Here is a 17,060-nt window from a genome sequence, read left to right as displayed (position 1 = left end):
TACCAACATCTCCCCTCCTCATGCTGCGCCCTCTCGCTCTCACCATCTTTCACACATCACCCAGTTCCCTGGTTTACTCTGACATGTTAAGTGCACACCTCCTCGTCTCATCCGCACTTTTCAAGCCATGCAATACAGAATACTGTTTAACTAAAGGCTTGAAACCATCTAACACACAGTGGAAGTGTTCTGATCAGCTTGTTGCAATGTAAATGTCGTGGTTCGGTTTTGTCTTATATATGCCTTGACAATAAGGCCAGACCAAAACCACTGATCTAGATTCAACATAGCTCTGATTTTATCACATACACATAACATTTCCTGAAACATGTCATGACATATTTAGGCTTATATGCTTACTTAACCATTTTCTGTGGGGAAGCTTGAAGACATAATAAATTCAGCTCTGCCAACCATATAGAGATCGGCTCTTTCACATTAGAGCAAAACATTTATATATCTTAAGAGACATATAAGAATGCCATGGGAATTTTAATTTGTTTGTTCTGGATTCTAATAACATAACAGATTGTAAAATTGCTTTTTATTGTACGCACTTAGCAATGCGACATAATTACAAGTAGGCCTATATTAAATGCAATACATTATATTAAAGCTGCAATATCCTAAAAAGCATTTCAAGTAAGTGACAGTGGCGGAACATTTAATGATCTAGTTAAGCTCATAAAAAGCCCTAGAAAAACAACTAATTCATGGTGTATTACAGTAAGAAGCCCAGAGCTGCATATTCCACTCCTTCAGGAGCCAAACAGTTTAACCAGCTCCATCATGAGACACTCTTATTACCCAATTAAGCACATAAGAGCAACAATGAATCCTTAGAGAGGAAAGATTCATCACTCTTTGGATGACTTAGAAATATGCCTGAGGCATTAGCTACAATGGCTTATAAGCACAGTGGTGAATACTGTCATTAATTTGTTCCGCTGACCAAGCAATTTGAAATTTTGGTTTCTCCATATCCTCAAACTCAACTTGCAATATACACCCCATTTTTGATTTTCATCTTTCTCCCTTTTGGGTCAGATTTATTAGAAATTCTCCATCTGAATAAAAATATATCATAACACAAACACTATGCAAGACTAGGCTATATTGAAAACTATCAAATCCTTCATAAGAGGAATTCACTCACTGTGGGGACATTTTATGAACCCACAAATTTAAATATCTGGGGTATTTACATTTGCATTTTTGCCCCACAAATTTCTTCCTCAGCTCATCAGCTGATTTAGCTTATTTTGCCATTGTCCCACGTTAAGCATTGCATTTATTGAGTAAAACATTCACACACAATAGAATACAAAAGAATCGAAGTAGGTGGGTGCATCTCTCCCTGAGCACAAGACGCACAAATCCATCCCCTGTTTTCCCTCTCGCCGCAGGTTCAAGGCTCTTAACGACGGAGAAAACCGAAACTAGCCGAAGAAAGCCGATCACAGAAAAAGACTCTGCTGGGCGCTGTCCACCACTGAACCCGCCTGAAATCCTCCGATGTACAATTTCACAACATTTCCGAGCTAATTACGTTCATTTTCCATAACAATTGCTTTGCATCGCATTACAAAAACACCGTGATATAATAACATAGCCAGACCAGATTCCCCATACAATGCCATTTTCCAAGGGCTACAGATTTGGATTCGACAAAGGCAGTGCTCGTGCACACCTTTGAGAATGGATGCGTTTCTTCATCGAAAGCTTTGCACTGAGCAATAAACTGCGCTTGCTAACAGCTCGACGTTTAAAAATCTCCCTTGCATCACTTACATTATAACGTCTATTTATCAGTAAGCATTCATCATAAGCCTATATGAATTCTATAACACACACCATGTCCAGATGGAGACAGTGACTATAAAAAAATAGATTATTCCAAAACGAGTCAAATATAGGCTAATTACAGGAGCTGCATTTAAGATTCGATTCAAATGAGCATATGACATCCAAACCACAAGGTAGATGAACAGATCGTTTGCAGTGAAGCGTAAAGAGGACGTCAGTGCATAAAAATGGCCGTGAGGAAGTTGAGCTGGTTGGGTGTCAAACCTTATTCCCTCAATATGAGCATCAACCCAACACAGACTACAAAAAGCATGAAGGCCTGTTCATGTTGCACCAACGCCATGCACACACAGCCGACAGCATTATCTCCAGGCACCATTTGCCATATAAGCTCTGCCTTCACCATTCTCAACCAACAGAAGGCTCTTAACACCCTATTAACTGAATAGTATAAACCGACTGATAGTGAGTGTGTGTGTGTGTGTGTGGGGGGGGGGGGGGGGGGGGGGTATATATTTACTTTTACAAGAGCTAAATAAAACCTTTTTTTATTGTTTTATTCCTTCTTTTTGACACAATACTATAAACACTGGACTATAATAAAATACAACACAACCTGCATTATGAATAAATTAATTAGCTTATGTTTTATTATGTAGGCTAGTTATTTATGTGAATGTAAATGGCTTCAAATTTATTTTATAAACACTGGACTATAATAAAATACAACACAACCTGCATTATGAATAAATTAATTAGCTTATGTTTTATTATGTAGGCTAGTTATTTATGTGAATGTAAATGGCTTCAAATTTATTTTAGAGAAACTAAGCTATATACTCTTAATTGAAAATTAATGGTTGATATGTAAAAGCTTGCAAACAGAATTTTGAGGGGACGCCATTTAATACTGAAGAACCTATAACTTGTTAAGCAGAAAAGTGTGAATATGGTTAAAGAAGTAAAATATGGGTCAAATCAGTAAGGCTATCGGTAAAAGAATATGAATCTCTAAAGTGATGCTGCAAATCTGAAACACAACTATTTAATTGTAGCATATATTATAAATAAATATAAATATATATATATATATATATATATATATATATATATATATATATATATCCTATAAACGTTAATGCCTATATTTGATTGATTTATGACGTTTGTCATATCAACAAATGCCCAGGAAGACATCAGAGACATCCGTAAATGCCCACAGGATGAAGTGAAATCGGGGTGGAGTGTGTCCGTGGACGCCAATAGAGCATTAACTAGGAAGCACGGTCCCCCAGTTGACTTTCAGCACCATTTTCGTGAACAGCACATCGACTCCGCCTCGTCTTCCCGAACCCACTAATATACATACTGCGGATCTGCTACACCAGATCATCATCATGTCATTGCTACAATGTATGTAACACGCTAGTGGAGAATGAACTCCTTGAAAATATGGCGGACCTAAGAATTCGCCATCAAGCAATAGAGGGTGTGTGTGTGTGTGTGTGTGTGTGTGTGTGTGTGTGGGTGGGTGGTTGGTTTCGTGTGTCTCACACAGCGCACACTGACTGATGGATGTCATTTAAAACATGCCACTTACTTCATCTGTTTCACGATGGTACTTTTCCCAGATTCCCCGGCCCCTGTGGAGAAGAGACAGACACAAGGGAATAAGATCGCCTGTCACAATGAAGAGATCCCATACATGTGCATTGATCATCGGATGAGACACTGCGATGTGTAGGATACAGCTAGATTTGAAGGGCTCCACTCCGCATTAACGTTACCTAGCAGGAGCAATTTCACATCTTTAGCAGCAGTGATTCCGTCTTCTTTAAGGTTTTTCTCGATGGCTTTGCTCCTGTCCAGAGCCGCTCTTTCCTCTGCGCTCAGTGTACATCCCATGACTAGATGAACCTCGGCTCTTTTTATCTCCAAAATGGTCCGGGTGAGAAATATCCTCGGTGTTTCTTCCTTATTCCTCTCTATGGCTGTCCCTATCCCTCTCTCTCACACACACACTCTCTCTCTCTCTCTCTCTCTCTCTCTCTCTCTCTCTCTCTCTCCCTGTCGGCGACTAGCTAGAGCATTAAATCCCGCAAAAGACAACGTTGGGCTGGAACATAAGTCTCTGGCGCGCGCTCTCGGTCTGTGTAACGGGGTCGTGGTGCTCGGTCCTCGGGCTGGGAGGTCTCTACTGGGCGGCGGCGGCGACTGCTGCGAGCGCTGGCATCGTAAGCGTGCTCACAATGGAGGGTCAGTATGGAGAGAGAACGCGCTGGGCTCGACGCTCTCAGACAATCTCGCTGACGTCAGGAGCACAGAAGGAGAGAGACAGAGCGAGCGCGCGCGCACGAGCGAGCATTCGAATCGCGCACCGCTAACTACAGCTAGATTTATACCGTTATCTGCAGGCGGAATAATTGCGATTCTCTTGGTATTTCACGCAACGCGACCGCTGTTAAACGGTGTGTGAGCACGACTAAGGGATCAGTGTTGTGTTTCTGTGGGGAGCGGATGATTTAAAGCCGATGAGCGGGCCCTGGCCATAGGAAGAATCACAGAAAGGTGTGGCCATTAGCCTAGTGTTGACAACCTGTAACAACAGCAACGCCAGATGACTAGAAATTTGATGAGAATTGGAAATGATTATATTATATTGACACGATTATAAAGAAAATTGCAATTGAAAACTTCAAAAGGGTCTTAATCTTTTGCAAAGTAGCCTACTTTATTGACAAGGTTGTTTAACAAAGGCAGTATGCAAATTGTACAATGACTTTCAGGAGAGTCGAATATAGTTACAATAATTCAACTTTAAATGTAGGCTGAAGGTATTTTTACACACACACACACACACACACACACACACACACAAATATAGGCCTATATTGTATACTGTAGCCTATATATATTGGATAATTGACATTTAGCTAAGTGATGCTAATTTACAATTTGCGTTGAACATAAATAGCCTATACATGAACGTATGTACCCTTGCAAAAGAGGTTCTTAATCTCAATGGGATTCTCCTGGTTAAATAAAGCTTTAAATAAAAAAATAAAAACTATATATGAAAGCAATAAAGTACGAGAGGCTGTGTGCCAGAGCGGAGTGCCTGCAAGTGAGTGACTTATTCACGATACAGCACTAGCCTCGAGTAGGCTACTTTATTGCTTTTATAAAACAGTTACCACACAATACAAATATTAAAGCCCAAAATATGTATTAGTGCAACTTTAATGAAGTAAAGTCACTAAAAGCCTTCCTTCCACTGGAAAAAAATAGTCCCTGACCGTGAACTGCAACAGAAGTTACATTATTTCGCCGTTAGATGGCAGTGAGTCAGTCAATAGAAAATACTTTTATATTGAAAGGACAAACTTGTGAATACGGAGAAGCAAGACGCATCTGACAAATGACAAATGTCATGGCGGGAAAACCCCTTTACCTTAAAAGGACAATATATTGCAGCAGACATTGAACGGATTTTTTATTACGAATATAGGACTGACCTGAAGGAAGATGCTATATTTACTGTAAATGCAGGTACTCTCACTTACTCGATCTCTCACAATACTCTAAAATGAGAACAAACATATGTTTAATTTCTAAGAGTGGTTGCTATCATTAGCTAGTTTACATGGACACCTTTTAGTTCAATCGGAATTGAAATCAATACGATTGAGGAATCCGAACACGGTGTTTACATGAACGATAAATAAAGTAATCGGGTTGATGTGCGCGTTTATATGTCACAAGTTTTAAATCGGAATAGATTTTTTGACATGCGCACACTGCACAAATATACAGAGTTTCCCGCTGTTTGCGCATAACTATTCTCCTCTATTGGTTCTTTACTTGTTTTAAACAGCAGACGTAATTTTAATCCATCTCTGGTCATGATTTGGAGACAATGAGCATAACCGTTTAGCCGTGCTGCTTAATATTTATCACGCAGTAAAAATGCCCCTCCCCGCGGCCAAAACCAGTCGTCTGTGGATGAGAATCCAAATCAAGGATTGGTGGGACGTTGTCCTGCTTCACTTCACAGACGCTGAGTGAAATGAGAATTTTAGAATGACGGGACACTTATTTATATGACACTTTATTCAACAGGAAGGACAGATCGTTCCGCGCATTAAACGTCATTGCGCTATTTAGCGTCATCGCACATGCGCAGTCCTTTCAGTTTAGGTTTTCAATCCGATCAAGTGTTTACATGTTCTCTCGATCGGATTATAAAAGGAATAAACCACCCCTTTCAATCCGATCGAAATTTCATTCGGATCGAGCTCAATCGGATCGATTAAGGTACGTGTTAAATTAAGGTTTTTTAGTCCGATTGAGCCGTCAATCCGATTATAAGTGTCCATGTAAACGCAGTGTGTAGTGATGCATAGAACCGTTGGGTGAAGCGGTCATTGCAGTGTTTTATCGTGAATAAAACACAGCTATTGACCAATCAGAATCAAGGACTGGAACTAACCGTTTTATAAATATATATACACACACACACACAAATATATATATATATATATATATATATATTATATATAATTTTTTATTATTATTATTAATGTGCCCTCGTAATCTCTAATAAAAAAATACATCTCTTCTCTGATGACGTGTGCACAGCCACAAGGGCCTATTCGGCAACTTGTCACACATGAGATCTCAGCAGTTTAGCAAACAATAACGATTATCCAGTCCATTCCCAATAGAGAAAATCAAGTCACATTCACTTGGACATGTGCGTCAAAATATGTATTTTATCGTGACTATTCTTTTACGGGACAAATCTGGAGATAGCCTATCCGAGTTTACGTCAGAAAATCCATAGGCTAACATATGGAGCTGGTTATATAATGCAAACTGCAAAATATTTAGTTTACAAATCATGCACTATGGTATAATGTTTTGAGGTTATAACAAAGTATTGTGCAAGGAACCCCGCAAAAATAAGAAAAGGAATAAGCCTAAAGGTTATTTATGTTTTACTGCCTCTAGTGTTCATTTTAGCTAGAAAATGTAGTTAATGGCATCTATAAATATTTTTTTTGAGTTTTGGAAAAATTTTGTTTGAGGCACATTTCCCAATGAGCCTATGTTGGTGTTTTAACCTTTATTTGGCCTACTGGCCTACTGCTAATTTTACATTTGTCGTCACTAAAACATTTGAAAACCATGTTGAAACCTAATAACCTATATTTAGTGCCCTGTTTACACCAAATATTAAGATAGGCTACATTTCGCTGCATCAGATAGTGGAGAATGCTAAATACAGGTGTCAACGGGGTCCATAATGTTTTAAGACTGCCCGATTTAAACCATAGCTTGCTTTTAAATAGCTTTGAAGGACCATTGTGAGACATAATAACCTTTGTGGGACGTGTTGTGAGAAAGCACGTTAAGACATGGGATTTAAACTTTACCAGGTGAAAAAAGAAGACAGGAAAGATTAAATAAAGAAACTGGATCTCTAAGTCAGCCCAACCAGGTGTGCAGCAGCCTTTTGGATCCCTCTGCTAGAATATCAATACACAATAATGAAATAAACATTCGTTAAAGGCATTAAGGAATATTTTCACAGATGCACACAGATAACTCTAGGCTATGATGTGCAACTCAAATATGCCGATGCATGACTGGAAAACCTGCACTTGGTCTTTTTCTGACAATTTGGGGAAATGTGAAATGAGGTTAGAAAGATTAATTTTGAAAATCAATTGCATTAAAAATTCAAGTGTATTCTCCTGTTCCAAAACTCCTATCCTACACTAAAACTATGATATAAACCCATGAGCGCGAGTATGGTCTAGAAATGGTCTGTATAATCTAATGAGCATGGAATTGAGAATGGAAGTCCTATTCCAATTTGATTGCCTGCATATTTCAATTTAACTGCCTCTGTCAACACTTTCCAGTCCCCTGTTTATAGACATGAGCTGATTTAATTGTCTGGTTCGATCAATGCTAAATAAAGTATTTTCATTACAGGTCAAATATTCTATTACAGTCAATTATTATTATTAAAACTGAGGAATTTAAAAAGCAAAATATAAACACACCAGTTTCAATTATAAGCATTTCATTTGTCTTGAATCGACCCATTGAACTGTAGAAGGGTGTCTATTCACACATTACACACAAACTCAGTGGTGTGATATTGTCAGTATTGACAGTAATTTGCTATTATGACTTGGTGATATCACACTGCTAAAAAAATATGCCCAGAATTATTTCTAAAGAATCATCTTAAAAATAAATGTATCTGCCACTATGTATATTAGCAACCATTCAGATGCTTTGCAATAATATTCTATTATTGACAATTAGGCCAGTGCGCTTTGTTGATTTGATTTGACTTGATTTGAAAAGGAAAGGAAGGAAGGGAGGAGAGAGAGACCAAAAAGGATAAGACTGAGGGTGTCGATTTACAATCCCTCTTCTTAATGAATTGGAAACCAGTGTATCTATTCTGGCATTTATGCTATAGGCAATATCTGAATCTGAGAGGTGATTGAGGGTCTGACCCATGTCAAGAATACAGTAACAGTGTTTACTCATTTAGCCCGGCTTCCAGAGAATAAATATGTGCCTGTTTTGTAATTAATTAATTTGCTTATACAAGCAAATTAATCAAGAGTTATTTTTTGCAGATAGAGAATTGTCCGTTTGAACTTTATTCTGCTCTTCTTACGATAGCTGTATGAGATATGAAAGACAACGGTGTTTAAGGTCATGAAGGTCATCAATTTATCCACTAACACATATGCATACTTAGCATGTGTAATTCGTTTTAAGATTTATAGCACAGTTTGTCACTATATGTTAAACTATGCCAGTGAATAATGTTGTTGAAGTTTGTTTCATTGCTCTGTGGGGATGTAGTTTTCATATTCTGTTCCTGTGAATCTTTGACGAAACAAAGCCTTGAGGGGAAAATATATCACCAATGTTTTATCTAATTGTGCTTTCAAGTGTTTATTATTATTAGAAGCATGTGACCATGCCAAAGGTGTCAGGGTTCTGAGTTAGAAAGGACCCAAACACAGAGATGAGCAATGACAAGATTTATTGACAGGACGGTTGACAAAGCACAAGAACTGAGGAGGGAAACAGTCCAAACCGTAATGGCAGGGCACACAATGGAGAAACAGGCTGGTTAGGGGTGTGACCGCACCAGACACCGATGGAGACTAGCCAGCGGCTGAGGGAACCAGAGGCTTGACATTTGGTGGTGAGACTTGACGTAGCATCAGACTAGCTGCCAGGCTGGGAGAGTCAACAACCAGGAACAGGAAGCAGGGCAGGGACCAACAAGACAAGAGATAAATAAAAGCATAAGCAAACTAGAGAGAGAAAATAAAGAACCTAAAAATATAACTGAGTTTGCAGAAGAAAATAAAAGTAATAAACACAATAAATAAACTTTTTTTTTTTTTTTTAAAGAAAAACGGAAACTAGAGAGGGGGGAAAAACAGACAACAATAAATCAAGAGAGAACCAACAAATAAGGTTTGGGAGAACTAGAGAAAAAAGAAAGATCCTGACTAGACTAAAGCAATCAGACAGGGACGAAGAAACCCTAGAAAAACCAAAAGGAAATAATACAAGACTAAACTTGTGAGTGTCTAACAAGACCCATAGACACAGGTAAGCTAAAATGCATGCAATGCATGCATGCAACAAACCAGAAAAGATATGAGGGAAAGGAGCAAAATATAAAGGGATCAGAGCACATGAGGATCAGAATCAAGCAAACGAGAACTAAACAAGGGGGGTTGGTAACGAGAAAAAAAGGATGTGACAGAAAGCTGGGAAGTGTGGAGAACATTCCCTGCGTCTGTCCATACTATCCATCCTAAACAGTATGTGAGATTAAAATAAGTGTGTCCCAAAGCATAGTATGTTGAAAAGAGTATGCCAGAAGTCCCCGGATGGCCTACTATTTCCGTTGGATTTTCGAAGTGTGGATCCGTGCTCACTATAACAGCTAATATTCAGTGATCCAGTTCAGAACTACAAACACAAGTTAAAAGTGTAAAGAAAACTACAAAACGCGGATGTGCGCGACCGATGGATAAGAAGAGAGATTTAGATAAAGGGGTTTGAGTGACTAATAATCAACGTTTAAGCTGATAAAAAAAATATGTATGTAATGTAATCCGTGTTATATTTCATCTGCAACAACAATGTGAACTTTTATAAAGATCCTTTTGGCCATTAACCTTTAAATGCATCGTTATGCATAAATATGAGGAGAGCCTCCGCATGAAAGACCCAAGACTAGCAGATCAACATGCTATTGCATTAATCTCTGATACAGTAGGAAATTAAATTAAATTAAATGTGGAGGATTTTATCTTTGACAAGATGATTGACAGGTCAGTTTAGTCAGCATGTGTCTTCAGTAATCTCTGTGTCAACTGATTGAACTTCAACTTTGACTCCTGGTCTTCATTGAGCATACTGGTGTCTTGATGTGGCCTAACAGTTATTCCCCTACAATACAGAGAAGAGGTGAGAGAGTCAGTGGTTGGAGTGATTGAATCTGTGAATCTGGCAGTGGATATCCTCCCACGCACCTGTACGAAGCAGTTTGCCCAGGCTTGTTTTCAGCGTTCGTAAGCCAACTGCTGACATGCTCAACTTCACTACACATATACATGTCATGCGAATGCTTTTCCTTTGTTTATCTGTTTAAAATAGAGATCAACAAGGGTTGAAAATTGGAATGCTAAGATAATTTTTAGTCTGAGATGGATGTCAATGTGCCAGACACTGACCTGTTATATTGTTTTTGTATCTGAACAAGTCATGAGAAAATATGTAGAGACGGAAGCGAGACAGCAGACTAGAATCACTTCTTCTAATTTCCTATAATCCGTTACCTGAAAGTGAAATCTGTACACAGCCTGAAATGAAACTAAATGTAGGACTGTAGTAACAAATGTTCAATGGTATATTAACACTCCAGCTCTAAATTTAAAAAGAAAAAGAAAAAAGCTTCTTCGGGTGCATTTCACACTCCATGAGTTACTTTATTACTCTGTGAAAACAGGACATATATTGAGTTTTATAGCAGCCATATACTTTTTTACATTAACGATAAACTGAAAAATACAAAATATGACATCTTTTTGTGGCTATTTGCAGCAAACATGCATCCACCACACTGCCATTCGTTTCCTGACAACATTTGAAATTACAGTGGAGATCAACCACCAAATAACAACAGTATTTTAGGGTGTTACTATCACTGCCATTGGAGTCACCCAAAAAAGAAGGGGGTGGTGTGATCAAAGCAATGCAATCAATTGTTTTTGAAAAGCAGATGGATAAGCATTCAACTCCTTATAATCCCATTGTTTCATTAGCATTCATTACAAAATGATGATAAGGAAGATAACAAATGTTCTGTTTTTGATAGTGTTCTAAAAAAATGGATACGTCATTCAGTTCAAATCCATCATCAGAAACACGGAGTGGAAGGAATGACACAGTGACCATTACAACTTTGCACAATCATTGCATCTGATCTGATGCAAGAATATCAAGAGTATCATTATGAATGAATAAGGGTCTACATGATTGTGAGACTAGTTAAACCACAATGACACTCTAAAGATGATTAAGTTATCATACATTAATGCTAATTTAAAGACCTTTATAAACAGAACTTCTTTCCGCTGTTGTTAGTGATCTTGTTGAAAATTACACCAAAAAAAATATTTTGGCTGTTTGCTCAGTTTATTTAACTAAAATTTTTACATATGTGTTATTTGCACTAAATTTGTAATATATCAAATGAAATCAAATTGCTTGTTTATTCCATTTATTTGCATATTACAGCTCAACTTAAGCATAAACTCACCTCTTCACCACAATAGTAATCATAAAAAAAAAAACACAGAAAACGTACTCGGTTACTAACGTAACCTCGGTTCTCTCTAGAAGAGGGAACGAGTACTGCGTAAGATATCTTACGCTAGGGGAAAATCCTTTTTCCGCGAGATATTGAAGCCAAAAATTATCCTTAATTTTGTAATAATGCAAAACGCGTTGCGGCAGCATGCAGACATAGGCGAGGCAGCTCGCACGCCTATTGGCTGCTCTGCGGCAACTGCAGCAGCCTATCGAGCGAGGCCTGGCGTGACGCCAGACCCAATCAGGGCACTTCGCGCCCGCTGCGTCACGTCCCGCCGAAATGGGCGTGGTCTAGGCCTATAAATACCGCTCGCAGGCAGCTATTATCTGGTTTTTCATCATCGAAGCAACCAGAGCGTGTGCATGCACGGCAAGATACGCAGTACTCGTTCCCTCTTCTAGAGAGAACCGAGGTTACGTTAGTAACCGAGTACGTTCTCTTACGAGAGGTCTCTCGTACTGCGTAAGATATCTTACGCTAGGGGACCCAATGCAAAACGCCGTGCATGCTGAGATCTGACACCAAAGACCCAAGGGCGAAAGCCCGGGGTACATATAGTGCACAATCACTCAGGGAACTCACAGGGAGTCCGGGAAGAGGGAGGGGCGAAGCCGCACTCTTCCACAGATGGCAGCGTCGCTGAGACGCGAATTTCATACAGACAGGGCGGGGTACGGCCTGAACTGATGGGGGAATGTGGGTCTTACACAGTCTGCCCAGGCACATCTCGTGCTGCTACTTTTTACTGTCGAACATTGAGCTGTGCTCAGTAGACGCAGCATTCTGAGCTGATAGCATCAGGTCAGATAATACTGGTAAACTTAGACCGACAGCAGCCTGGCCTGCAGGGCGGGAACCTCTAGGTTATAAAACCTTATAAATGTAGACGGGGAGGCCCAGCCTGCCGCCATACAAATATCTTGCAAGGCAATCCCACTTGACCAGGCCCACGAAGAGGCCATGCCTCTCGTGGAGTGCGCTCTGACACCCAACGGGCACTGCATGCCCTTGGAGGCGTATGCCAGCGCTATAGCATCAACTATCCATCTGGATAGGATCTGTTTCGACGCGGCTAGTCCCTTAGAACGCCCGCTAAATGAAACAAAGAGCTGCTCCGTCTGTCTGAAAACAGACGAGCGAGACACATAAGTTCGTAATGCCCTGACTGGGCAAAGGAGGCTCGCGTCTCTTTCCTCATCAGGGACCGGTAGGGCTGACAGGGAGATCAGGGCTCGCAAAATCGCCTGCCCGACGTCCCGGGGCTATATTGTTTTCCATTCGGGCTACCAAAATGTATAACCGGCCTGCCCGACGGGCTATCTGAAATACTGTTCGCTTAAGTCTTGTTATAATCAGATTCAGCGCGTTCTTCATCTTCAATCCGCAGTGGCTCCAAGCAGAGCGCACGTCAGAAACAGAGGACAGGGTGTGTGTGTGTGTGTGTGTGTTCATCTCATTGGTCTGTCAATGTCAGAATATTTGAGATGACCAATCAAATCAAAGTAGGCGGGCTTTATATACACAGAAGCTTCTGAGCGCGAATTTGAGCAGAGCGACTCGCTTCAGTTTACGGTCAAGTGCGAGATAAGATGTAAGTAGCTAAACTAAACATTTCATATTTGACAGTTTTTTTAGGTCATAAATGTGAAACGAATGACAAAAATTATCAGACAAACGAATATACTTTTGTCGAATTTCGCCATTTTGAACTGAAAATAGGCCTATGTAAAGTGACTAATAATTAGTTTGCTGTCATTGTGAGGGGACATTAACAGAGCATTAACAAAGCCGTTTTCATGTTGGGCACAAGAATAATAATGAATGTGTACATGTTGAGAATTAATATACCATTTGTAGCCTTCAGTAAATTAAAAAAGTTCAGCTTTAGGAGGGGAAGAGACAGGGCAAGATGAGGAGACTGAGAGAAAAAGAAAGAGTGATGGATAAGAAGTGAGAGCAGGTATTGACAAATAATCTACTGCCCACTGACGTTGTTTTAAGCTATTTCTTATCCTTTTTTGGCCTTAAAATGTCTTGAAATGGACATATCAGAGAAATAAAAAAGTTGAACCCCCTAATAACCTTAAATGCAGGACCTCTTTGATTATAAAGCCCTGTCTATGGCCCTGTATTAGGAATAAGATCAATAATGAATGTGTACATACTGTGAATGAATTTAATAAACTTAGGCTACCTAGCTTTCCTATAGCTTTCAGTAAATTAATGCGTCTGAGAAAATGATTAATAAATCAACCTATCAGATGACCCTATGTTTACTTCACTGACAGACAAAAATGAAAAGCCTATATCAGTCAAAGCTCAGCTTTAGGAGGGGAAGACAAAGAGAATAGTAGTGTGATGCTGATGAGGAGAGAAAAATAATCAGCTGCCCACTTACATGGTTTTAAAGCTATTGTTATCCATTTTTTTGGGCCTTCAAAACATCTTAAAATGCACATAATGTAGATCAGAGAAATCAAAATTTTCTCGAACCCCCCTGACTGAGTATGAGTGAGTATTAGACCCTAAACTAAAGTGTTACCTTTTTTTTTTTTATACCCTCATTGGGGGCTGAGCCACAGACATGACTGATTCATGTTCCATACTTGTCACACACATTTCAGTTCAGTTAGAACCAGATGCATATTTGTTGATATTTTGTGTTTTGAAAAAAGTTTTTCATTCATTGTTTTGACTCCTAACCAATTTTCTACATTGAAAAATTGTCTTTTTATCTGGGCTAGTAAAATTCATTTCGGGCTACCAAAATCTGAAGAGTGCCTGCCCGAAGGGCTACCAGCGATTTTGAAATTTTGCGAGCCCTGGGGAGATAACCTGCGCCCTAAACAGTGTGTTGAGGGATTTTGGAACATAACCGTGCTTAGGTTTGAGTATAACTTTTGAGTCATTAGGCCCAAACTCCATGCACGCCGCACTTACAGAGAGCGCGTGTAGATCCCCTATGCGCTTCACTGAAGCGAGAGCCAGCAAAAACACCGTCTTGAAAGACATGTGTTTCAAATCAATTGACTGTAAAGGCTCAAATGGCGCACCTTTCATGGCTTCCAGAACCGTAGAAAGGTCCCATACGGGGACTGAGGGAGGTCTGGGAGGATTCAGTCTCTTAGCCCCTCTAAGGAAGCGGATGACTAAATCCTATTGACTGACCAAGCGTTGTTCCTGAGAACGCTGCTATAGCCGCCACATAAACTTTGAGCGTGGAGGGGGCCCTGCCCTCATCCAACAGCTCTTGTAGGAAGGAAAACACCTCCGTCACACCACAGTCTGTGGGTGACACACCACGGGCTGTGCACCAGCCCGAAAACACTGACCATTTCGAGGAGTAGAGCCGTCTCGTAGACGGAGCTCTAGCCTGCGTGATCGTGTTTAATACTCCTTTAGGGAGTCCAACATGTACCCGTTGATGGCCCAGACATGAAGGGACCATAGTTCCGGGTGAGGATGCCAGATCGAGCCGTGGGCCTGTGAGAGGAGGTCTCTCCTCACTGGTACTGGCCACGGGGCAGTACTTGCTAACTACATCACGACTGGGAACCAAGGTTGGTTTTTCCAGAACGGTGCCACTAGCAATACTGAGCATCCTTCTTCCCTGATCCGTTCTATCACCTGAGCCAGGAGAGAGACGGGGGGAAAAGCATAGAGCGGGCGGCGGGGCCACACATGGGCCAGCGCGTTCCTGCTCTTGGAGAAAAATTCCGGACAGTGAGCGTTTTCTTGAGACGCAAACAGGTCTACTTCCGCTCTGCCGAATTTCTTCCACAGCAGTTGGACTGTCTGTGGGTCATTTCGAGGCAGTTTATGTGCAGGAGCTTTTCCCGTTCCGACCACTGGCCGAAGAACGGTCTGCCCTCGAGCAGCGCTCCCCATCCCGAGGTGGACGCGTCCGTGGACACCACTCTCACCCTCGAGGAAGTCCCCAGGCTTACACCTGATTGGTACCAGTCGTTCGCTCTCCAAGGTTTCAGAGTTGTGACGCACTTCTGATTGACCCTGAGGCGAAGCGAACCGGATGCCCACGCTCTGCGTGGGACTCGCGCTTTCAGCCAAAACTGCAGCGGGCGCATGCGGAGCAGGCCCAGCTGGAGCACTGATGATGCTGAGGCCATGAGACCTAGCATCTTCTGAAATTTCTTGAGCGGGACAGACGCGCCGCAGCGAAACGAGTTCGCTGTGCGTTGAATGTCTACCGCGCGCTGTGGTGATAGTCGCGCTATCATGGACAGCGAGTCCAATTCTGTGCCCAGGAAAGATATCTTCTGACTGGGTGACAGAGAGCTCTTCGCCCAATTGACACTGAGACCCAAATCCTCGAGGTGATCGAGTAAAATGGTCGTGTGTTCTATGAGCACTGTGCGAGATTGCGCTAGAATCAGCCAATCGTCCAAATAGTTCAGTACTCGCATGCCTCTCATTCTGAGGGGTGCGAGCGCCGCATCCATGCACTTCGTAAATGTACGGGGTGCCAGGGACAAACCGAACGGCAGGACTGTGTACTGATATGCCTGGCCCCCGAAGGCGAATCTCAAATATCGCCTGTGACGTGACGCTATTTGTATTTGAAAAATACGCGTCTTTCAGATCTATTGACACAAACCAATCTCCTTGGCGAATCTGCACAAGGATTTGTCTGGTCGTGAGCATCCTGAACTGTCGCTTCACAAGCACTTTGTTCAGTTGCCTTAGATCTAGTATGGGTCTGAGACCCCCGTCTTTTTTCGGTACCAGGAAGTATCTGCTGTATAGCCCTCCTTCGCTCTGAACTTGAGAGAGAGGCTCTATGGCCCCTTTGCTCAATAGTTTCGCCACTTCGGCTCGAAGTAAATGTGCTACTTCTGTTTTTACCGTGGTCTCGACGCGCGCCACATAGCGGCGAGGGCGTCGGCGAAACTGTAGCGAATAGCCTCTTTTTATAATGTTCAGCACCCACTTCGAAACCCCGGGCAGCTTTGCCCATGCGTCCGCATGAATAGCTAGGGGTTGAATACGAAGCGCGCTCCGCTCGCTCAGCGATGGGAGGCTTCGGAGTGCTGTAACACAAGCGTCGCGCTCGTGACATTTGAGGCATGGGGCGCGCTGATAACAGCGGGCAGATTGCCCGCGCTCGACTCCTCTGCGGTGGTCAACCGCGAGGGGGAGGGCTGGGCGGTTCCCGTAGGAACTGTCATGTCTATGTGTGGATGTGGGCGCGGGACAGCGGGCACATTTACCACACTGAAAGCATCGTTCGCTTGAGTGAAGCGAATGCACGTTGGTTTCGTTTTTACAGAAACCGTGAGACATGCATAACGTGGTGTTAGTG

At 41.5% G+C, this 17,060-nt stretch overlaps 1 protein-coding gene and 1 long non-coding RNA gene across 3 annotated transcripts in view; one reads left to right on the top strand and one right to left on the bottom strand.

The window, feature by feature from the left end:
* Positions 1 to 4,372, bottom strand: part of gnao1a (guanine nucleotide binding protein (G protein), alpha activating activity polypeptide O, a) — a 97,161-nt gene extending 92,789 nt beyond the window's left edge. Inside the window, exons 1-2 of one of the 2 annotated variants that reach the window (XM_082182599.1) lie at positions 3,594 to 4,372; positions 3,407 to 3,449 (exon numbers count right to left, since the gene is read on the bottom strand). In XM_082182599.1, coding sequence (XP_082038725.1) covers positions 3,407 to 3,449; positions 3,594 to 3,711 — 161 coding nt within the window. In that variant the 5' untranslated portion in view covers positions 3,712 to 4,372. The remainder of the gene's footprint in view (positions 1 to 3,406; positions 3,450 to 3,593) is intronic. The other variant, XM_082182598.1, reaches the window with a different exon arrangement.
* Positions 1 to 17,060, top strand: part of LOC309508127 — a 746,145-nt gene that overhangs the window by 455,144 nt on the left and 273,941 nt on the right. The gene's annotated exons all lie outside the window — the stretch shown is intronic.

Source organism: Leuciscus leuciscus (genome assembly GCF_965113295.1).
Source record: "Leuciscus leuciscus genome assembly, chromosome: 10".
In the NCBI taxonomy this organism is placed as follows: domain Eukaryota; kingdom Metazoa; phylum Chordata; class Actinopteri; order Cypriniformes; family Leuciscidae; genus Leuciscus; species Leuciscus leuciscus.
Note: the sequence above shows the minus strand (reverse complement) of the source record. Positions and strands in the feature narration are given on the sequence as shown.